This window comes from Toxorhynchites rutilus, chromosome 1 (assembly GCF_029784135.1).
Source record: "Toxorhynchites rutilus septentrionalis strain SRP chromosome 1, ASM2978413v1, whole genome shotgun sequence".
Taxonomy (NCBI): Eukaryota; Metazoa; Arthropoda; class Insecta; order Diptera; family Culicidae; genus Toxorhynchites; species Toxorhynchites rutilus.
In genome coordinates, this window is record NC_073744.1 from 141,378,661 (window position 1) to 141,402,897 (window position 24,237).

At 38.8% G+C, this 24,237-nt stretch overlaps 1 protein-coding gene and 1 long non-coding RNA gene across 10 annotated transcripts in view; one reads left to right on the plus strand and one right to left on the minus strand.

Annotated features, from left to right (window-relative positions):
• LOC129773549 (transmembrane protein 47) overlaps nt 1–15,075 on the minus strand; it is a 125,193-nt gene extending 110,118 nt beyond the window's left edge. For 4 of the 9 annotated variants that reach the window (XM_055777571.1, XM_055777526.1, XM_055777433.1 and 1 more), the window contains exon 1: nt 14,347–14,487. Coding sequence is in view for 4 of the 9 variants with exons in the window: in XM_055777302.1 (XP_055633277.1) it covers nt 14,347–14,495 (149 nt within the window). In the remaining 5 variants the exon portion in view is untranslated. Of the gene's footprint in view, nt 1–14,346; nt 14,819–15,006 lie in introns of those variants that run through there. The other 5 variants (XM_055777302.1, XM_055777187.1, XM_055777341.1 and 2 more) reach the window with 5 other exon arrangements.
• Nucleotides 15,076–20,945: 5,870 nt separating this feature from the next.
• On the plus strand, nt 20,946–21,847 carry LOC129762624 (uncharacterized). Its single transcript, XR_008740680.1, has 4 exons — nt 20,946–20,960; nt 21,020–21,056; nt 21,116–21,456; nt 21,513–21,847. It is a non-coding gene; the product is annotated as an uncharacterized LOC129762624 (long non-coding RNA).
• Nucleotides 21,848–24,237: the final 2,390 nt, after the last annotated feature.

A 24,237-nucleotide genomic window follows, 5' to 3' on the forward strand; every position in this document is an offset into this window, starting at 1 on the left:
TCACTGATTGCTCCGCAAGGGTAACTAGGTCGAACGGATTGGTGCCGGAGCACCAATATACCTAGCAGCGATTATAGAGTTTCGGCCGTCGGAGTGCTCGAGTTGGCTTGCAAAGCTGCTCACGACAATCAGGAAACCCGCATCAAGAACAGAGCAGCTTCGGTTCGGCGCTCATCAAGGCAACAATTAGTTTCAGTGAGTGGCATAGTGTTTCTCCGGCACGTCGCATTAAATGTAATTTACTGAACAACATGTACAAGCTGGATAGGAAGAAATTTTCCAACTGTGAAAGCTGTGGCGAGTGGCAAACGCAATAGCTAAACAGGAAGGTTTAACCGAACAAGATGGGAATATCGAGTGATAACAAAAACACAACACCAAAGGTTCTTTTCAGAACCATCAACATGTTCATAAAGAGTAAACAGTAAACTAATTCATTTTTCAGGTAGATAGGTAGGTATTCACGTAGGAGAAGAAAATAAAACAATATATTTAAAATATATATATTTAACAAAAGCTGTTCCCTTTGTATAGTCCTACGTCACTCTGGTTATGTCCCCGACATTACCCACCCGTCTTTTTTTTGAAATTTGTTATTTTATCATTTCGGATATAATTCGCAAATATGTCGAAATTTCATAAATAACCCTTTAGTAAAAAGTTCCGGGGACCCTGTAAAAAGGTTAATGGCTTGCGTGGTTTTGTAGAATCATCTAGAGAAGCAACGATTCTTTCTTGCCTTTGCGAGAACATTATACTAATTGGTCATATGTCACAATTTGTTTCTTCATATCAATGCACGCATTGCACTGAGTATTTAACGAGAGGCATCTTCCGTGCATCGCCATTCAACAGCATCAAACACGCGTCTATCAGATCCACACAGTTGCAGCGATAAAAATGAAACATCACGAGAATTGCCGTTTATGAAAAATTGTTTCTCGACTCTCGGTCAAAACGGTCAACCGTCAAGAACCGATGCACACGACATATTCGCTAGCGATCACAACTCGAGGGGAAACATAAAACACAAAACGAGCAGAATAAGTCACCTTTGTTGTTTCGGGCACAGAAAGATTCTGAGAATTTTCCTCAGAGGAGATGCAATACTTATACTCAGTGGGTACCGCGCTCGGGTGCACGATTTTAGGGGTGCAGAATGAACCGAATTTATATGAAGAAATTGGATGAATATGATGTATTCCATTTCTGGCGGGGTGGTGGGGGTGCAAATCGACTCTTCTTCGCAAATATTCTCTTTTCGCTATCCCCCTTCGTTGTTTCTATTCTAGCGGCTGCATAAGTTGCCCGTTATTGACAGCTCTGTTCGGGAAAGCACACTGATGTCACCATCCAAAGGGTGACATCAGGGGCGGATCATCATCCTCGCCCTTCGTACACGTCGCCACTGCTTGAAATTTTTTTTTTAATAAAATTTTTGGCACTTGGGGTTTTCCGTCTGAAAAGTCGATTTATGACTGTTAAAATTTGAGATAACAGTAAATCTCGACGTTGCATGTAATTTTAAATCATTTGGCATCAACATTTTTTTTGAAAATCCCGAATGGATTTCATTTTCCTCCCTTGGGTATTTAAAAAACCTAAATTTTGACGTTTTGCGACACTAGTAAATAAAGTTCGATTGAGCTAATATTCTGCATAGGGTATTTTATCGCACAAAACAACATCTTGCAGGAAGTCCCGTATCAAAATTCGAGATGAACATTTTTATTGGCACTCTAATATACGTGTATGAAGCCGCATATAACGAAATTACGATATAAGTGTACTAATATGCGATTTGATTCGACAATGTTATATAATATGAATTGAATATATCTAGATAATGTTGCAGATAGTGATTTTAAAATGTGCTTTATACCAATATACGACTTCCATCAATGATATAGAAAATCGTGTTTTTGCATTTTATACAATTTTAAATATACATGATGCATATCCACATTGTGATCCGATACGAATTTATAGGTAACCTAGCATGTGCAAAAGTTATACAATTTAATGTTTGCTGAGACTCCATGAACTAAATAATACAATGCAAAAGGTATTTTTCAATACCGGTGATAAGTTTGACTTATGGCGGGTTTACATTAGGGAGATCTATAGCTATAGATGGATTTATTCACGTGAAAATGGGTGTGAACGGGTGAGAATAAATATGATACACTTTTTCGAGGTATATATAACTTGAATAATTTCAGCATATGTAAACGTTTGTGAATTTCTCACTGGTGAGAAATCACTAAAGTTGAATGCAGTTCTACTTCAGGTGAATAAATTCACCGAAAATATTCAAAATAGAAATATTCATATTCAAATATTCATTATAGAAGTTCACGCTAGTGTAAACGGTTGATGCGATTTCCTTAAATCTCATCATATTCCTTCACATGAATATATCACTAGTCTAAACCCACCCTTACAACAAATCAAAAACGTTGTTGATGCAATAGAGCCGGAAACTGCTGGAAAATAACTATATGAGACGCATATTGCTCTCCGGTTTATGCTGGGCCATTGGGATAAGCAGAAAACAATGGATTCATATCTGCTTTTAGGAACATCATTCGAGTCTAGGAACGAAGGTTTTAGTATGCTGACTAATGCGTTTATTTTACGAATACGGGGTAACGAATGTATGAAATACAACACTTGAAATCATTTGGAATATTTTCCCAAACAATCAAAGCTGCGAAGCAAAAACAAACTGTTTTTGAACAGTGAACAGAACCCTGAGCTGACATTGGAGTAATGGAGCCATAGGAGAATGACTCCTAGGTACAGATTGCACAAACCCGCTTTCTATGAAGGTGCTCTTAGAGAAGCAACTGGAAGAATCCAGTGGACAGAGGGTCGAACGAAAGGCCACCAAATCAGATTACGTTCACTATGAAGCCGAAGGAGATAAGAGAAAATTCCTGTTTGATTAATCCTGGTAGTAGTCAATTCAACTTTCGTGGATTTCGAGCGTATTTTTGCAGATTTCTGGGCGTTCTGGGAATAAAGTTCAGTCTAATCTGAATATGAATACATATAATGTTTCTCGCGTATTGAATGATTATTTTGATAATTACGAAATTGTGTTGATATTGCTTTAGATTGCACATAATTGATTTACCAATAACTCACAGGATTAGTGTACCAATTATGGAGGACATATCCCACCAACTTGCAGAAATTGGCGAATAAATACTCTATTTTAGTTCAAAAGTGTACAAAAGCAGTTTGACTCTGTTTTTGAAGATACTCATTGATATTTCGATGGTTAACTGACTAAATTGTACAAAAAACATGTTTGAAAACGCCACTTCCCTGTACCCATTATGGCAATAGTGCTCCAGGAGTTTCGTACTAAGTGTCCCTATTATGGTAATAGTCGGTGTCACATAGAAAAAGTGTTAATAGGATTCAAATAATACTCCAATAACAATTTTTAAATAAAACTATGCCTTTAAATCTAATTCCTAATGTGCAATACTATGTCGTTGATTCTACACTCGACAAAAATTATGGGAACGGAACGATTTTAAAACCCTGTATCTTTGTGAAAAACCAACGCATGAAGATGGGATACACATAATTTTAAAGCTTCATGTTTTGGAATGTAATACTTGAATGCTTCTATCTTTTTCTGTGTAGGTGTAGTGGATAACAGTACTGGAAAGAAAAAAAATGTTTTTTTTTGTTTTTTTTTAAGATTTTGTAGATTAACACAGTGTTTTATTAACCAATTCAATAATAAATCGGATAAACCTTATCAATCAGTATTCACTTGATTCCAAGAGTGTTACTGTAGTAAAATGGCTTACAGGAAAAAGTTTAGATAGAAAGAAAAATTTCCTTTTGTCTAATGAATACTTTTTCAATAATGCGATTATTTCCAAACCAGAAGGCAGTTTTGAAAATTCCAATAAATTATGTACAAGAATCATTATTTATTATTCGGCAATTTTCTAATCTGTCTAATTTTTGCTTCTGCTTTGATCGATTCTCTTAACTGACCTGACTTTCTCTTACGACAACTATGGCTTCTTGTGCCACATTATTCTCATAACTTCTGGGATGATAATCTGAGAGAGGGTACACTTAATTAACTACAAATCAAAAAAAGATTAACAAGCATTACAAGGTTGATTTATAATAAAAATATTGTTTTTTTTTCTTTTCTAATATCCGATATTCGGCCCTATACCAAATATTGGCCGGATAGGCATGATACCGAATATCCGTTTTATCTCTAGATTAGACTGTTGTTATGTGTCTGCTCCTCGTTGCTGGGCCTCTCTGCTTGCTGACAGGACAATCACCAAGGCGAGTGGATTGTGATGCAGTTTTCGCTTCTCTTCAGAAACTGAACAAAGGATATTAATACATCAACCTAAGATTTAATTTTCAACAGAGTGGATCAAACAAATATGCTTCGGTCGGACACGCATAGTGCTATTTCATATTTATAACTGGCACATAGATGTAAAACTATATCAATTATGGTAATACAAAAATACATGTTTATTTCAATAAAATCGTATAAATTGGTCGAATCACAACATCAAGAAGGTTGTAATGTATGCGTATACACTGTTTGCATTAAAACAGCCACTTCACAGCATAAAAATCTAATTATTTTGACCGCAAATTGCTTAGCAAAATGCTAAGAAGCAAGCATCAATGGAACAGCTTAATTTCAAACTAAATTTTCCAACGAAAGAACAATGTTTCGCATGGAATCAAGTTCCAAAATCGACAAAGAAAAGATTTCTGATGTTTAAAAATCATATTAGGGGCTGTCCACATACCACGTGGACAATTTTAGGGGAGGTAGGGGGTATGAAAATGTCCACGCTTGTCCACGGAGAGGGGGCAGGGGGTATAGCCTATGCCCACGTGGACACGAAAAATGAATATTTATTCAAATATAATCACCGATACCTTCTAAATTCAACAAAAACTGTTGCATATTCAAGAATTTTAAAACTTTCCGCCCAACTTGAGTATTCCGTATTTACCAGTAAACGAATTGAGCTGCATGAGAGTGCTTTATATATATTTTTTCTAATAAATTCTGCTTCATTTAATATTGGAACAAATTCTTTTGCTCATTGTGGCGCTCCTAGTGGACGGATTTGGAAACTTTTTTCACCCACGTGTCGGGAAATTCATTACCTTTCACCATGTATTTATGTCATAACACCAAACGATAGCATTTTGTAAACAACCGCCATGGAAGCCGAATGGAGGGATAAAATTGTGCACAGTTTTCTTGAAAATCTATTGTTGTCGGCATCTAAGCTAGCTAAACAGCTTAAAATGCCCAGAAATACCGTATGGCGTGTTATCAAGCAGTACAAGGAAACATTGACGACGGCTCGGAAGCCGCATTCGAAGCGTCGGAGTGGAACTGTCGACCGGAAACTGCGTGGGAAAGTCATCAAGGCCGTCAAGAGGAATCCGAAACTTTCAAACCGCGATTTGGCCAATAAGTTCCAGGCCGCTCACAGTACGGTGCGACGAATTCGTCTCCGGGAAGGAATAAGGTCATTCCGAGCCAGCAAACAGCCAAATCGGACGCTGAAGCAGAACAATGTGGCCAGAATCCGTGCTCGAAAGCTGTACGACCAAGTGCTGACCAAGTTCGACGGATGTATTCTGATGGACGATGAAGGCGGACTTTGGGCAAATCCCAGGTCAAAAATTTTATTTGGCGACGGCTCGGGGGGATGTACCTGCAAAATTTAAGTTCGTGTTTGCGGATAAATTCGCCCGCAAGTACATGATTTGGCAGGGGATATGCAGTTGTGGACAGAAAACCAAAGTCTTTCTCACTGACAAGACAATGACATCAGAAGTCTACAAAAAAGAGTGCCTACAGAAACGGATTCTGCCGTTTATTCGTGCCCACGACCGTCCAGTAATGTTTTGGCCGGACCTCGCAAGCTGCCATTACAGCAAAACGGTTATGGAATGGTACGCAACGAACGGGGTCAGCGTAATACCGAAGGACCTCAACCCCCCAAACTGCCCCCAGTTCCGGACGATAGAGAAATACTGGGCAATCACGAAGCGGAGGCTTAAGGCAAAGGGAAAACTTGTTAGGAACATGACTCAAATGAAGAACTGGTGGAATCAAATCGCCAAAACGGTGGACGAAAAGGGTGTGCGCCGCCTAATGTGCCGTATTACGGGAAAAGTACGAGAATTTCTTCGAAACAGCAATGAATAATTTTTTTTATTTTTTTTTATGAAAGAGTAAAGAAAATGCTACATTTGTATGAAAAACAAATTATGAATTCGTTAATAAATGACTGAATCACACGCAATTGTTTGTGTTCCAATATTAAATGAAGCAGACTTTATCATTGAACTTCTTCACTAAAATCCATTTCCTAAAAATAACCCCGTAAACTGTGAGCGACCGAGCTATTTTGTATGATCCTATAATTTTTATAGTTGCGGGCTATGCATTAGACGTTCATAGCACAAACCTATAAAAAGTAAGCGATTCCATAATGGTTAAGTTTCCATGATATTACACATATGGTTTTTATTTTATCAAATACAATTTTCTATAGAGCTTGTTCTATTTCGAGAACAAGTAGCCTAAGGATAATAATGTCTGTATAGTTTTTCATGCAGAATTTCGTGTAGAATCATGTTTTCGCATTACTTTTCTCGAAAAGTTAGAATTTTTCAAAGTATTGGAATCCTGTCAATTTCTAGGAATTAATATTTACATTCGCGTGAAATGATCCATGCACCACTAGTCATCAAACTAGAATCAATTGACCCAGTATTTCTTTTTTCTCAGAAAATTTCGCATAGATTGCAGTTGTAAAACATTTGAATTGATGGATTGAAGTGCCTTTTAGAAGTGAAAAAATACTTAAAGTTTTTCGTTTTTTAAGGGTTTTACTTTTTTTTTCCCCAAAAATACATGATAAACTTGATTGTGTCTATCAACAAAATTAAAGCTCTCTACCCCTTCTACAATTCTTTCCTCGACACCACAATGTTATTCCTATTGTAATCTTTGACTATTCCAAATGTTCTACAACAGAATATAATGGAAAATTTTCTCATCTTTCAAATTAATTCAATTAAATTGTTCAATGTAGCGTACTCAAGAAATGTTCAACTTTCATAGTTGAGATTTGAGCTCGATTTCATAGTTGGGGATCAATGAATCGTGAGACAATTCATTATTCTCCGCGAGCACTTTGAAAGTCATCTAGACACTCAATGCGGAATGGTCTATAAGCATTTGAAACATAATAAAATATCTTAATACGCTTTTAATACCCTCTGAAAATTCTCCGAGTTATGGCGGAAAAGGTTTTGAATTGCGCTACCAACTAAAGGTGAATCGGAAATCCAGAGTGAAGATGAATCGGCATTGGCAGTGATCGATCATATTCCGGAGTGGGCAAAGAATTTCTTCATCTAAAATTTTGAGTAACACTGTAACTCGGCCATAAAACAATGCATCTCTGTAGTAAAATGTCCTACTGGAATTCCATATGAATCAAATGGAAGCGAATTAATCAAGATGATTGGATTATTACTGGCGTCTATGTGATATCGACACATTTTTTTGCAAGTGTTTAGAAAATCGTGAACTAAAAATGTATTTGAAAATGTTTTTAAATCCATTTATTTTTATTCGATTGGCGATTGGCAATCACAATTAGTAAAGCTCAAGATCAATCTTTGAAGTTGTGTAGTTTATATTCAGATGCGAATTATTCCCCACCTTGGTCAACTGTACATTGCGTGTTCCCGTGTTAGCAAACCAGATAGCCTTTATATATTCGCTTATAATGGAAAAACAAAAACTATCATATACTCATAAGTATTTCAAAATTAAACTCATATGAAGCATGTGCTTTGTTATGCTGCCCATTTCTCTACCATACAAGAACAATAGGCCACAACTAGTACAGGGTACAGCTAGTGAAATTTGAAATAAAAACAATTTAAGGGGGGGACCCCGGTCTGGAAAATCAAAAAAAAAAACGATTTTTTTGCGTTTTTGGGAAGCTTATGCCCCTTTTAGATATTTGATTTTGTTGGAAAGTTCTTCTGTAGGAGCATTGTACCACTGCGACCATTAGTTTGATCTATTGTAGTGACGTGGGAAAGTTACAACCACAAGTATGACCTCACCCCAAGGGATGTAGTAATACTGTACGAATTTTGAAACGCGTTTTTCTCGATACCGTGTTATTTCGACTGGGGGTATCAATATCTTAGGATCTACTCGACCAATTTGGCTGAAATTTGTTTATCAGCCTGTAAAAATAGATTATCTAAAGCGTTACAAAGCCATATTTTGATTTCTCATTTTTTCGATTCTTCATGAGCTTCTAAACAGCGATTTTTTATAAAAAATAGCTCATTTTTAACAAAAATTGCCGCAATTTCGGCAGTTTTTCAAATTTGTAAAAACCCCTATGTGACGCTAGATATTGTCCTAATGTTTCTAAATATTCATTGGAATTTGTTCTACGACACCCCGTTGCTTCAGAACCGATACCACCAGCAAGGTACCGATTTTTAGACAGCATCTACGCATCCAGCTAACATTCAAAAAAAATTATAGGAGGATGATTCATTTTTGCCTTCACAGAACAATACACTAGCTGATCGTATGTCGCAATTTATTTCATGTCAATGCATTGATAATTTACCTCGAACGCTATTCCGGTGGCCTTTTTCGCAATTGACAGACTCGGTTACAGTCAATTATATCAATATATCTTTAGCACCGCGAGGAAACAACAACAATGACAACACTTGCAGGTGTCAAATTAGGGGCTCAGTAAGTGATTCGATCGATTTCTCTACATCGACTCTCTCTTTTGGTCATAACTTAGCTGCAAATACATTCCGTACTGTATTTGGCAATGTGGAAGATAGGTCAGAACCTCATCTATCATATTCTATAGCAAACTTAAACTTAAACTTCTCATCATTTTGCGCTATTCTCAAAAGAAACACTTCTGTTTATATTACTGGCCTCGAAAAAAAATGCATTACTTTCTCATACTCGAGATGAGCGCAGCTGTCACCCTTAGTGGAGGAACTTTTGCTACTGGCAAGCGAAACCTAATCACATACAAAATTCCAGGACGACATTCACTTTCTTGGTGATTAAATAAGCGAAATGAACTCTTTTTGTAATATCAACAACCTCGAAAACAGTAGCATTGCTTCATTATGATCAAGACTAGTGCAAATGCAACCCTAGTTGTAGGCAGTTTTGCGACTGGCACGCGGACCCAAATAACTTGTAACATTCCAGTACGACATTCAAGATGCTTGGTACAATCTTAACGCCTGCTTCGCCATAAAGTCAGCTTAATACATTCATGCAATGTCAAAAACACCATCGAAGCCCTTATGATGACGGAAAACAAACAATGTTCACTGCTTGGAAAAAGACTGAATTATGCCACACAGCTAGTACTCTGCTGTAACACCCATCGATGCGAATTCGCTGATGAGTTTGTCAAGAGCAACCGCCTTCACCACCAGCGGGGGGAGCTTTATGCTGCCTGGGTAACGGCGTTTACATTTTCGACCGACACGCCGAAGTCGCCTACTTCGCTGTTGTTCGATGCGAAGGCTCGGTTCAGTGCGAGCGCCTTTCACTGCACCAACATCGCGTGCATCATCTGATGACGCTTGCCTCGAAATTTTATTGCCCCTGGCAATGCGTTCGTTTTTTGCAGGGCTCGAGCCAGCCTTCCTCTTCTTCTTGCTCATCACACACTGTGCGAAGCGTCCAATTTATGACGCGGAAAAAAACACACGATACGAATAACGCGAAAAACGAACTGGAAAAATCACACGACGATATCCAAGTTGAATTACCACTGGTGGGGTCCAATCTTAGATCGAAGCGCAGCGAAAGCAAAGTGAACTGGATTACTCAACAGTCCGATGCCGAATGAAAGTTTGCCTCAGCGAGATCCACTGTTTATACTCTAGGCAAGTATTCCCCTTCATTCTTCTTCTTCTCCTTTGTTCACGGTGACTTTACATCCTACGATTTCCCCTTCGTAGCTCGTCGATAAGTTGCTCGTTATTGACAGTTCTGTTCGGGAAAGCACACAAATGGACTGAACAAATGCATGGGAAAATAGAAACGCTTAAAGTTTTCATGAATTTTAACCATTTACAAATAAAGGGATTCTAATGTATATCATATTAAACAAATCTTAGGGAATTTCCGATTCGTTTAGTATGTAAATCGCCAAAATCCGTTCGCGGCAAAAATAGTTATTAACGTTAACTTTATTTCATAAAAACGTGACCTGTTTTCTGATTTGGCACCCTTAATGAAAGACGTAGTTCTACGTCAAAATCCAAGAAAATTCATTATTTTCCGACCTTCCAGACAAGGTTCCCCCTTAAATGGGATTAAAATTAAATAGAATTTAGGCGCAAATCAGTTATTTCCTTATTTATCCTAATTCAAAAAGAAAAAATGTCCACGTGGACAAAGGGGGGTCGGGGTATGAAAATGTCCACGCTTGTCTACGGAGGGGGAGGGGGGAGTCTAAAACCGTGCTTTTTCTGTCCACGTGGTATGTGGACAGCCCCTTAGAGTCTTTAAAAATAAGATATATTTTCTAAACTAATGAAAAACTCACTCGTATTACCATAAGGGGCTGTCCACATACCACGTGGACAGAAAAAGCACGGTTTTAAACTCCCCCCTCCCCCTCCGTGGACAAGCGTGGACATTTTCGTATCCCTACCCCCCTTTGTCCACGTGGACATTTTTCCTTTTTAAATTAAAATAATTAAGGAAATAACTGATTTGCGCCTAAATTCCATTTTAATTCCATTTAAGTTGTTTTTATTCCAAATTTTACTTGCTGTACCCTGTACCTGCTTTGTTGTGGCCCATTGTTCTTGTATGGTAGCGAAATGAGTGGTATAACAAAGCACATGCTTCTTGTGAGTTTAATTTTGAAACACTTGTGAGTATACAATATTTTTTGTTTTTCCATTATCAGCGAAGATATAAAGGCTATCTGGTTTGCTAACCCGGAAACACGCAATGTACGGTTAACTGTGAGGAACAATCCGCATCTGAATATAAGCTACACAACTACAAAGATTTATCTTGAGCTTTGCTAATTGAGATTGCAAGCTCCAATCAAATAGAAATAAATGAAATTAAAATCATTCTCAAATACATTTTTAGTTTACGATTTTCTAAACACTTGCAAAAAAAATTAGTTGATATCACATAGACGCCAGTAATAATCCAGTCAACTTGATTATTTCGCCTTCATTTGATTCATATTGAATTCCAGTAGAATTCCAGAAGATATTCTCGATCGAATGAATAGTTATCATTTCATTTTGGATTATGAATATTTTATGACATAACGATCGCACAGCAAATCGAAGGACAATTGGGGCAACTTGAAAATGTTCTATACAAGATCCAGTTATTGCTTTAACAAATGCATTGTTACAGTGTTACAGTGTTACTCAAAATTTTAGATGAAACAAATCTTTGCCCACTCCGGAATATAATCGATCACAGTAAATTCCGATTCATCTTCACTCTGGATTTCCGATTCACCTTTAGTCGGTTGCGCAAGTCAAACCTTTTTCCGCCATAGTTCGGAGAATTTTCAGAGGGTATTGAAGGCGTTTTAGAAAAAAAATTTCGAATCCTTATGGGCCATTCTGCATTGAGTGTCTAGATGACTTTCAAAGTGCTTGCGGGGAAAAATGACATCAGACAACTTACGATAGATTGATTCCCATCAATGGAATTAAGTCTCAACTGCGAAAGTTGAATTTTTCTTCAGACTAATTTTTTGCTCCAAATTGACCCCAATTCAAAATTACGCAACTTAGAAGAATTTAATTGCATTCATTTGAAAGATGAGAAAATGTTCTGTTATGACAACATTTTAAATAGTGAAGTATAACAATAGGAATAACATTGTGGTGTCGAGGAAGGAATTGTAGAAGGGTTGGAGAGCTTTAATTTTGTTGATAGAAACAATCAATTTTATTTTTATAATATTTATAAAAAAAGTATAAAAACCCTTGAAAAACGACAAATTTTAAGCATTTTTTAACTTCTGAAAGGTACTTCAATCCATCAATTCAAATGTTTTACAACTGCATTATATGCGAAATTTTCTGAAAAAAACAGAATACTGGGTCAACTGATTCAAGTTTGACGACTAGTGGTGCATGGATCATTTCACGCAAATGTAAATATTCATTACTAGAAATTTACGGAATTCAAATACTTTGAAAAACTCTACCTGTTCGAGAAAAGTAATGCGAGAAAATAATTTTACACAAAATTCTGCATGATAAATTATTTATATTTATATTTATTATTAACAAAATCATCTGACAACATGGTCTACATGATAAAATGTTACATGATTAGGTACTAAACTACACTAAATCTCGATTACGCAAGCGATTCTTGAAAGTTTCACAACTAATATTGAAGTCGAACAAATGAAAAACAGAATTAAACATATAACACATAGCACAAATTGGTTCGTTTTGTCCGTAAACTGTCCGGTGGAAAGGAATACGAAGAAAAGTGGTAGAACGGAGAAATCTCGAAGTCACATTCACGTTTAGTTCAGCTAGAATTTTAGGAGCGTCGATTGTCCCAAGAAGCAGTTTTCCAACGAAGATCGCGCGCATATCGTCTCTTCTTTTAGCCAGTGTGTCCATGTTCAGCAGCTTGCATCGACTTTCGTATGGAGGAAGCGCCATCGGGTCCCTCCAAGGAAGATTCCGAAGCGCAAACCTGATAAATTTCTTCTGAACAGACTCAATCCGTACGGACCAAATATCAGTGTAAGGACTCCAGACAACCACTGCCGTTTCAAGGATTGAGCGGACGAATGCATAGAAAAGTGCTCTTAAGCAGTACGGATCACGAAAGTTCTTAGCGATTCTCATTATGAATCCCAGATTTTTGTTTGCTTTAGCGACTATATTACTGTAGTGATTCTGGAAGGTAAGTCCAAAAAGGACACCTAAATCATTGACTACTTTCACTCGTTGAATTTTTTGCTGGTTAATAGAATAGTCATATTGTATCGGAGTTTTATATACAGACATAATTATCCTAAGACTTACTGTTCTCGAGATAAATAGAACAAAATCTATAGAAAATTATATTTGATGAAAAAACCATATGTGTAATATCATGAAAACATAACCGTCTATGCATAGCCCGCAACTATAAAATTATAGGATCATACAAAATAGCTCTGTCGTTCACAGTTTACATGAGTTATTTTCAGAATATAGATTTCAGTGAAGAAGTTCAATGATATTAGTAAAAATATATGAAGCACTCTCAGGCAGCTCAATCCGTTTATGGATAAATACGGAATACTCAGGATGGGCGGAAAGTTTCAAAATTCTTGAATATGGATCAGTTTTTATTCAATTTAGAATGTATCGGTGATTATATTTGAAAAAATATTTATTTTTCGTGTCCACGTGGACATAGTCTATACCCCCACCCCCCTCTCCGTGGACAAGCGTGGACATTTTCATACCCCCTACCCCCCCTAAAAATGTCCACGTGGTATGTGGACAGCCCCTAATAGGTGACGATGATAGGTACCCTACTTTTTTATTTGTATGAGAACCGGTCAAACAAAAACCATATGATTTAATTTCTACGACCGACCCATCATCTGGCACCACTGCCAGCAAGGAGTAGCCGCCCTGCGCTTGTATGGGTGCCTTTTTGCTTTGGTAGCTTTCGGTGTGGAGGAAAAATACTTTTTGTGTGACACCACCAGCCATTACGGGGGAACATAACGCAAAAATTGAGAAAGGCACGAGCGAAGAACCATCTAATATACGTATCTATTTTTAAGACCTGTCTGGCTATTGCATGCATGGTGGTCGAGAATCTGGCGTGTCTAGGGAAAATATATTCATTTTCATTCAGAACATTTCACTCGGACCTGAAATACGCCTGATTATTATTGGGAAGAATGCAATTTTCACTCTGCTGCAAATAAGCCAACATTAGTACCAGCATAAAATCACACTCAGCCAGCTATTAGCTGTTAGCAGAAAGCAGAAAACGCAATCTCGGAGATTTATATTGCAAACAAAAACGTCAATTCAGCACACGATTTCGCCTTGGTACGCCAATTTTCCTCGGCGGACTTTGTTAGGGAAAAGGGGAGGGATATTATTTCCTTATAGGATGTCTCTCGCACACGTTTCAACAGGAGATTTTGGTTTAGCGAGGGAGTAGGGGTAGTTGTTATTGTTTTGCAGTCATTCAGCCTTGTTTACCTCTCCTTAAAGTAGTCAAGCGTCACAGACTCCGAATCGAACTCGCTGTAGTCTGGCAGTGAATCTCCATCGAAGGACGATTGTATTCCACTCAAACCAAGCTGTTTTTGGTAGTAATCATCGCTCTTCTCCGTAAGCACTTTTGACATTTCACTTTACACTTCTGCGTTTACGCCTGGCCTGCACTTCAAACACGGTTCACTTTCACCTTCGTCACTTCACTTCACCAACTTATCGGCTCCTATTCGAGAAGAAATGACTAATATGGCTTTGCCAAAACACTGAACCCGATTCGATAAATCTCTATCAAATCTTGATGTCACACACTCCGAGCCGCGTACGGTTGTCACGGTCACGAACCGTAATCGAAAAAATTATGCCCCCGAAAAAAAGAAATCAAAGAGAAGAAACGAAACTTCCCAAGAATATCAGTCCTCCAATGTGTTGCTGGCTGCTGCTGCTGCTGCCGTTGCTAGAAAGAATTGATTTTGTTTTTGTCCCACTCAAGCGTTCAACACGCGCGATCACACGCACACATTCCCGCGAATCTCTCTTTGTGTATCATTCATTTACAGATTATGCAAAAAATAAAACAAAAATGAATGGTACGAAGAAAGGGACAATGCCAAGTGCGGAGGAAAACTCCGGTTCGAGACGAACAAATGTGTTCACCATTCACAAGTTCCGTACGTCACGACCGAACAAAACTCGCCACCGCCAAAGCTCTTTTGAGACTGAATGGGTTCTCTCGTGATTGGTCCATTCGTAGCCGTGGCGAACGCTGAATTCTTCTCTCTGTCTCTGTTTTCAGGTTCTCTTCGAATTTGTTTCTCTCTGTGTGCTCTCGAAATTGAGCTGAGTCTTCCAGGTTGCATAGTTTGTTGGTTGGAATAATTCGGTTATGCTCCAGCTTGTATTCAGTTTTGAAGCCACAGATGCTGTTGAATATCCTGCAGAGGGCATAAGTATGCCATATTTGGATACAAACCAAGAAAAGCGGCATCTCTGTACGAATTTTATGTTTTGTGGGCTGATTGATACTGATTCTAAAAATGTTTGTTTGTTTCAACATTATGCAGATAGAGGTCTTGCTTTGCTACTCCTCTTTATTCCGCGCGACGACGTGAGATAGCAAAGTTTCTCGCTTTATTGTGAAAGCCACCTTACTTTTCAGCTCCTACCCACAATCCAATCGACGAAAAAAACATCGACCTAACAACGACCGTAACGCTGTTACCTATTCACGATGACGACGATTAGGTATCGACATCTGGATACGGCATTAGTTTGTATGAGGCAAACTATTCTCTATCATATTAGTCGGCCCGAATCAGTTTATATTTGCTAAAATTTGTATGAAATTTTTTTCTTGGCATAATTTTTTCTACTTAAAGTACGTTGTCATGACCCTAATTTGAATTATTTTCTATAGACGTTCAGATATTCTCAAAAAAACTTGTCATTATAATATAAAATTATATCGGACTCTGATTCTGATGAGGGTCATATTACGGCTGCACCAGAATCTTCAATAAAGGATGAATCATCAAAAAGAAAGCTCTCTTCACCAACGGTGCACCGTAAGAAACCTAAAGTGACCCTCGGAAGATTGTCTAATTCCAAGGGTAATAGTAATAAAAAAACGAATCCGAAGGCTCCTTCTCAGCCAGTTCCTGGTTGCAGCAAGGATTTTACGTCATTACCCAGAGAAGAGAGAAATAAAAACGCTGCTCCTCGAACTTCTCGTAGAAAATTCGCGTCTAATCGAGGATTGATAGGTTTTTCGGACATTGTGGACTTCATACTAAACACGTTAAAAATTCAAGACCCCCTCAGAAGCTTTATTTCTGCCTTGCTTCCATCTTTAAAGTCTTATCTTAAGCAATTGACTGCTTCATGGCCCCTCCTTGCATCAATCATATCATTCGATGGATAATTTCCCTAGCGTAGTAGAAGATATGATCAATGTGCTACAATGGAACTGCCGTAGTCTAGTGCCAAAACTAGATTCGTTCAAATTTTTACTTCAAAATTATGATTGTGATATATTTGCCCTCTCTGAAACATGGCTTTCTTCTGACACTGAACTCAACTTCCACGATTTTAACATTATTCGCCTGGATAGAAATGATTCTTATGGAGGAGTACTTTTGGGGATCAAAAAGTGCTACTCTTTCTATAAAATTCTTCTCCCAGCTCTATCAGACGTCGAAATTGTCGCGTGTCAAATAACTGCAAAGAGTAAAGAACTTTGCATAGCTTCAGTATACGTTCCTCCAAATACTAACATTAGCCGTAGTCATCTTTGGAATCTAGTCTCGATTCTCTCATCCCCAGTTCTAATTCTGGGTGATATGAACTCTCATGGTACTGGGTGGGGTGATCCTTATGATGACGCCAGAGCGGCTATTTTTTACGATTTATGTGACGATTTCAACTTGACTATCTTGAACACTGGTGAAGCGACACGAATTCCAAAACCTCCGGCTCGAGAAAGTCGTCTCGACCTTTCTTTTTGCTCAAGCTCGTTATCATTGGATTGCCAGTGGAAGGTCATCAATGATCCCCATGGTAGCGATCACTTGCCAATCAGTATATCAATCAAGTGTAGCCCGCAATCCACTGAACCATCTCGAGTTCCATTTGATCTAACAAGGAACATCGACTGGCAAAAATTTGCAACGGCGGTAACAATCGGTGTCGAATCAATAGATATACTTCCACCATTGGAAGAATATCGATTCTTTGTCGATTTGATGTATAAAAGCTCACTGGAAGCACAAAAAAGAAAAGTTCCAAGTGCTCCGTTTAAAAGAAAACCAGCCACTCCTGGCTGGGACGATGAATGCACAAAATTGTATTTGAAAAAATCTGATGCTTTCAAAGCTTTTCGTAGACATGGAACATCCACACACTTCGAGGAATATTCAAAGCTTGAAATACAGCTGAAACAATTAATTAAAGCAAAAAAACGCGGTTACTGGCGCAATTTCATTGAAGGTCTTTCTCGTGAAACCTCAATACGTACCTTGTGGAGGGTAGCTCGCAACATGCGTAACCGCTCATCTACCAACGAGAGTGAAGAATACTCCAACCGATGGATATTCGATTTCGCGAAAAAGGTCTGTCCAGACTCAGTTCCAGCCCAACATACTCTTCGAGAAACGTCTCCGAGCAGTGGACCTCTGGACGGACCATTCTCAATGCTGGAATTTTCTATGGCTCTTCTTTCATCGAACAACTCTTCACCCGGAAGCGATATGATTAAATTCGTTCTTCTAAAAAATCTTCCCGATATCGCGAAAAGACGCTTGCTAGACTTATTCAATACCCTACTAGAAAACAACATTGTGCCACCCGAATGGAGACAGGTCAAAGTAATAGCAATTCAAAAGCCTGGAAAACCAGCGTCTGACCATAACTCATACCGTCCGATTGCTATGCTCTCGTGCATTAGAAAATTGTTGGAGAAAATGATCCTTCGAAGACTCGATCAATGGATCGAGACAAATAATTTGCTATCAAGTACACAATTTGGGTTTCGCAAGAGCAAAGGAACAAACGATTGTCTAGCGTTGCTTTCTACAGATATTCAACTGGCCTTTGCGCACAAGGAGCAATTGGCTTCAGTATTCTTGGATATTAAGGGAGCTTTTGATTCGGTTACCATAGAAATTCTGTCAGACAATCTGGACAGATGTGGACTTCCTGGAATTTTGAATAACTTTTTGTACAATTTGTTGTCAGAAAAGCGAATGAACTTCACCCTTGGACAACTGACAACTTCCAGAAATAGTTATATGGGTCTACCCCAAGGCTCATGTCTGAGCCCCCTTCTTTATAATTTTTATGTGAAAGATATTGACAGTTGTTTGGCAGAACAATGCACGCTTAGACAGCTTGCAGATGATGGTGTGGTTTCCGTCAGAGGTCTCCATGCCGAAAATTTGCAAAGACCATTGCAAAATTCCTTAGATAACTTGTCTTCTTGGGCAAGGAACTTAGGGATCGAATTCTCGCCGCAGAAAACCGAACTGGTAGTGTTTACTCGAAAGCGGTTCCCAGTCCAATTGCAACTTAAGCTTTTGGGCAGAAGCATTACCCAATCATTGACTTTCAAGTACCTTGGTGTCTGGTTTGATTCAAAATGCACTTGGAATACCCACATTACGTATTTGAAGCAAAAATGTCAAAAGAGGGTCAACTTCCTCCGCTCGATTTGCGGCACGTGGTGGGGAGCTAATCCGGGAGATCTCATAACACTTTATAAAACAACTATTCTATCCATTCTGGAGTATGGCTCTTTTTGCTTTCTCTCAGCAGCTAAAAGTCACCTTCTAAAACTGGAACGAATTCAATATCATTGTCTGCGTATAGCTCTTGGCTGTATGCACTCAACGCATAACATGAGTCTCGAGGTTCTGGCAGGAGTAACTCCTCTACAGAACCGATTCTGGGAACTTTCTCTCAGAATACTGGTGAAATGCGGAGTCACGAACACACTTTTGATTGAAAACTTTGAAAAAATTCTTCATCTAAATATACAATCTCGGTTTATGAGAATTTACCACCACTATATTTCGTCAGATATTTGTCTTCCATCGTTTACTCCAGACCGTGCTCACTTCACCATCAGCAGTTCCTCAATTGAATACGATCTGTCGATGAAACAAGCAATACTTGGAATCTTAGATCAGCTTCGATCAACTTACATTCTCCGTATTTTTAACCGAAAGTACTCAAAAGTCAATTGCATGAAAAGATACTTCACTGATGGGTCTCGCCTCAATGGATCCACTGGCTTCGGTGTTTTCAATGAAAATTCGAGCGCCTTCCGTAAACTGTAGGAACCTTGTTCCGTTTATGTTGCTGAGCTGGCAGCAATCGACTTCGCATTGGGGATGATCTCCAACAAGCCTGCAGACCATTACTTCATTTTCTCGGATAGTCTCAGTTCGCTTGAGGCTCTCCAGTCGATGAGAACTAGTAGGCACCCATCTTATTTCCTCACAAAAGTGAGGCTGCAGATGAGTGCACTGATCGAAAGATCTTATAAGATAACCTTTGTATGGGTCCCCTCTCATTGCTCAATTCCTGGCAATGAGAAGGCGGACACTCTAGCAAAGGTGGGTGCCCAGGAAGGCGAATTGTTTGATAGACAGATTTCATACGATGAATTTTTCCAATTACTGCGTCAGAGTTCCCTCTTGAGTTGGCAAACCGATTGGGACACTGGAAGTCTTGGGCGGTGGTTATATTCAATTATTCCAAAGGTTTCTTCGAGAGCGTGGTTCAAAGGTTTGGACGTAAGTCGTGACTTCATTCGTGTAATGAGTAGACTTATGTCCAACCACTACTCGCTAGATGTGCACCTCCACAGAATAAATCTTGTTCAAAACAATGTCTGTCGGTGTGGAAACGGTTACGATGACATCGATCACGCAGTTTGGCAATGTACGGATAATTACGCAGCCAGAGAGTACCTTTTGAATGCCCTTGAGGTCCAAGGAAGACAACCCTATGTTCCTGTTAGAGACGTGTTGGGAACTCGCGACATCTGCTATATGCAGTTGATCTATATGTTTGTGAAACGGTCTAGTATAAGTATTTAATGCTTTTGTGTTTTTTTTCTTTTTCGTTATTAGTTTGTTTGTATTGTCCCCTCATCTCACCGTCGCCCACCCTCGACAGCTAGTCGAACACCAGATGCTATCCCTGGTCATTATGCACAATGCTACAGTGCGTGCGGCAACCCTCGGTTGAGACAATGATACCTCATATCCATATCCCTAACCTGACCCGTCCCACAAAAATTGTTGCCCCTCTAACCTCGAGTAAACCGCGAGTAATCGGTCGAAACCTACTAAACATAGATTTAAGATGAAATTTTTGTATAAACAAAACTTGAGTTAGCGGCTCCGCAAAGCTTATGCGATTGAGCCTTACAAATAAACGAATTGGAAAAAAAAAAAATATATAAAATTATCTCAAAACATATTTTTTTATGACGTTTTTTCACCACTTGCAGGCAATGATGATTTTCACTTACATAGAGTACTAATTTGATTAAGGAAAAATCATGTTCCTTCATAATTTTCATTTTAAAAGTGTATTCATTCCTTCTGCAAATCCATACTGTCATGCCTATTCCCCAATATCGTCAACGCGGATAGTTCGTTAGTCGAAAATACTGAATAATTAAACAAACCAAATGGCATCACTGGTGGTTCTTTTTTCCAGGGGTACAACTAAAACGTCAAATCCATCATATTGCCAGTGTACCCAATAATGCTGCGGTTTATTGACATTTTGGTTCAATAAATTACTGTTGTTTACAACTCGGTTCGGTTATATAGTCGAATAGTGGCTAACTTTAAACTCCATGTTAAATGTGAACACCTCCATGTGAAACCGAAATATGAGAATCGCTCATGCTGTTAGAATAAAGCAGCGCATTTTTCGATTTCAATCCTCGTAAATGATATGTTGATAAACAAATGACGCCATATTGATTTTGATTTTGGGTAGCCTATATTCAATTGATATCTAACCCCTGCTTTTTTCCACTCCGCTAAACTGTCATCTCAAACAAAAACAAATGGATCATACAACTGGTGAGTATGAAATATATTTCGGCTTTTTAATCATTAATTATTTTATCTTGTCTTATCAGCTATGAATACATTCGACTCGTTTGCTTCCATCAATCGGTAAGTGAAAAAGATGATTTCTCCCATCACCACAGTGCGGATTTCCACTTCTATCACAGCAGCCAACAACATCCGTTTTCCTGCAGCAGTAACCTCCAACCCCTGTTGGCAATGCCGGGGGACAGCATCAACAGCAGCAGCAGCAGAATTTGACCATGGTATGGTATTGCGAAGAACTTTCCCCATTAGAGGTTCCGTGCTTCGCGCACATTCAAAAATCCTCTTCAGACACGAAAACTCAACGACAAGGAGGTATTTATCAACTTGCTCAGCTGAATTACCACCCGGAGGAACCCGAATGCACTGATTCCGTTGTATAGTAGAATGAAAATAGGCGAGGTAAGCGAACGTAATCGCATGATATTTTAATGTTCGCATTTTTATCCGGATCATACAACTGGTGAGTAGGGAATTCATTTCTGCTTTTCACTTACTAATCATTTTATTTTGTTTCAGCTATGAATACATCCGACTCAATCAATCAGCGAGTGAGAAAGATGATTTCCCTCATCACCACATTGCTTATTTCCACTTCTGTCACGCCAGCCAACAGCATCAGCTTTCCCGCAGCAGTATTCTTTAAGTCCAGGGTGCTATTCCGGGGAACAGCATCAACAGTAACAGCAGCAGGACCTGGCCATCGATAGTATTTCGAGCAATTTTCCCCATCGGAGATCCCGTGCCTCACGCACATTGAAGAATCCTCCTCAGCCACATATCTGTGTCATCAAGGGCAAGGAGGTATTCATCAATGTACTCAGTCGGATTTGAATCGTCAATCCAGACAACCCGGATGCACCGATTCCATTATATACCTTATTTTTATTATACATGGATTTTTATTTTTTTTTCAATAAAATAATTAAAATCGATCAATGTATTTCCTTTTCATTTTCAATACCAAACCAATACAAACAAGCAGCAAGCAGTGCTGAAAGCAGCGCTGCAAGCAGGTCGACGCCTTGCACATGTTGGCGAAAAAGTGGTGTCAAGTTGTTCGATGAATGCATATGAAAGGTCGATAACTCGATTGCAAGGTGGCAGCATTTGAGGTCGATTGTTGACATTTCATCGACCCGATCTTGGCAGGCAAAACGGAATGTGGGTATTTTAGGGGCTTAGAATGCAAGGGGTGTAAGTGACTTGATCGATTTCTCTTCTTCAACTTTTTCTTTAGTTAATAACTCAACTGCAAAAACGTTCCAATGTGAGTTTTCCATCGGAGATGAGGTTCTGACCTATCTCTCACATTGTCTAATACACCTGGAAATGAGTTTGCAGCTAAGTTATGACCAAAAGAGAGAGTCGATGTAGAGAAATCTATCAAATCACTTACACCCCTTTCATTCTAAGCCCCTCATTTGATAATTGAGTCGATAACATATGAAGAAATGACTCCAAATCTCACCTTATGACAAACTATAATCACGCCGTTCACCTGCGGGAACGCCGTGACTGGAGCTATCTCACGGCATTCGCCGCGCGGAATAAATGGGATAAAGGGCCTTCGTATACAGGAGAAAAGATAGCTAAAAGACTCACTCCGCTGGTTTTTCTCTTCATCAATAAATATCAAATCAAAATTCAACAAACCAATTCTTTTCATATCAAAGGTGATAACGATAGAAATAGAGATGGGCAAACCGTTCACGAACGGTACGATAGAAGTAGTTCGCCGAAAAGAGTGAACGAACGGTCGATCTTTTTTAAAGAACGGTAGTTCTCCCAACGAACTGATTGCGAGCGAACGGTTTGAGAACGAACTGATTCCGAAGGAACGGTTTGTGAGTGAACTGTTTGAGAATGAACTGATGGAGAGTAAACTGTTTGTGAACGAACTGTTTGCGAGTGAACTGTACGGAAAAGAACTGATTGAGAGTGAACTGTTTGAGAAAGAAGTGTTTGCGAACGAACTAGAGCAGCTGAACTGATTTGCGCTGGACGGAATGGATAAATATAACGAGAACGCTTGTAAGGAAAATAAAACGATATTGTCATTTATGAGCAGGGTAACGCAGGGTTTATTTTGTTAATGTATACTCAATTTCGGGTTAAAAATTAAATTAGATTTTCGTAGTTTCATAAGCAAAATTATATATTTTCAATTTCATGTATTCTTTCAATTCCGCGTAACATTCATATATTTCCTGATTATCAGAATATAATCTGGGGTAAGCTGGGGCGATTCATGGATTAGGTAAACATAAAATCTTAAAGTGAGGTCAAAATTTTTCGTTGCTTTCAATTCATTGTTTGGCCTATTGCGTGTACGTGTTATCGTGATTGTTTGTATGATTGATTGTTAGTGAAAATCGCTGCTGATTTTTTCCCCTGAATGAACATTATGAAATATGATCTAACATGGAACCTGTGTGTTGTCCAAAAAGAGAATAAGAAAAATTGCACATATTTTGTGCGCATCAAATTAGGGGCTGTCCACATACCACGTGGACAGAAAAAAGCATGATTTTAGACACCCCCCTCCCCCTCCGTGGACAAGCGTGGACATTCCTTATTTATTTATATTTATTCATTTGCCAACAGATACAACGGTTATCCCAATGACATGAAATTTACGACACTACACATATTAATTAAAAACTCTACGGAAACAACTCTTATTTCTACAACGTGAAACATTAAAGTCAAACACATCGTAGTATCTGTTGAAGACACGGCACATCCTTCGCATGGGCTCGTTAAATCCATAATTTGTTCGCGAGGGATGGACGCATAAGAAAACGTGAGAGCGTAAATTACGGCGGCGGATGTTTATGTTAAGACAGCTTAACAGCGAAGTACAGTCGATGTTACCTTGAAGCAGGTCACCAATGAAGCATGCCATCGTGATGTTACGTCTCGCCTCAAGTGATTCCAAGTGTATTAACATGCAACGACTTTTGTAGCTGGGCAAGTTGTGGACGTCATTCCAAGGAAGATGCCTCAGAGCGAAACGGATAAACTTTCGTTGGATTGCTTCGATGCGGTTCACCTCGTTTTGGTAGTATGGGCACCACACTACAGCCGAATATTCCAGTATTGGTCGAACCAAAGAACAGTACAAAGCCTTAAGGCAATATATATCCTTGAATTCTTTGGCGAAGCGGAACATGAACCCGAGTTGAGATGAAGCTTTCGACACCACGTAGGCGACGTGGTCCTTGAATGTAAGCTTGGAATC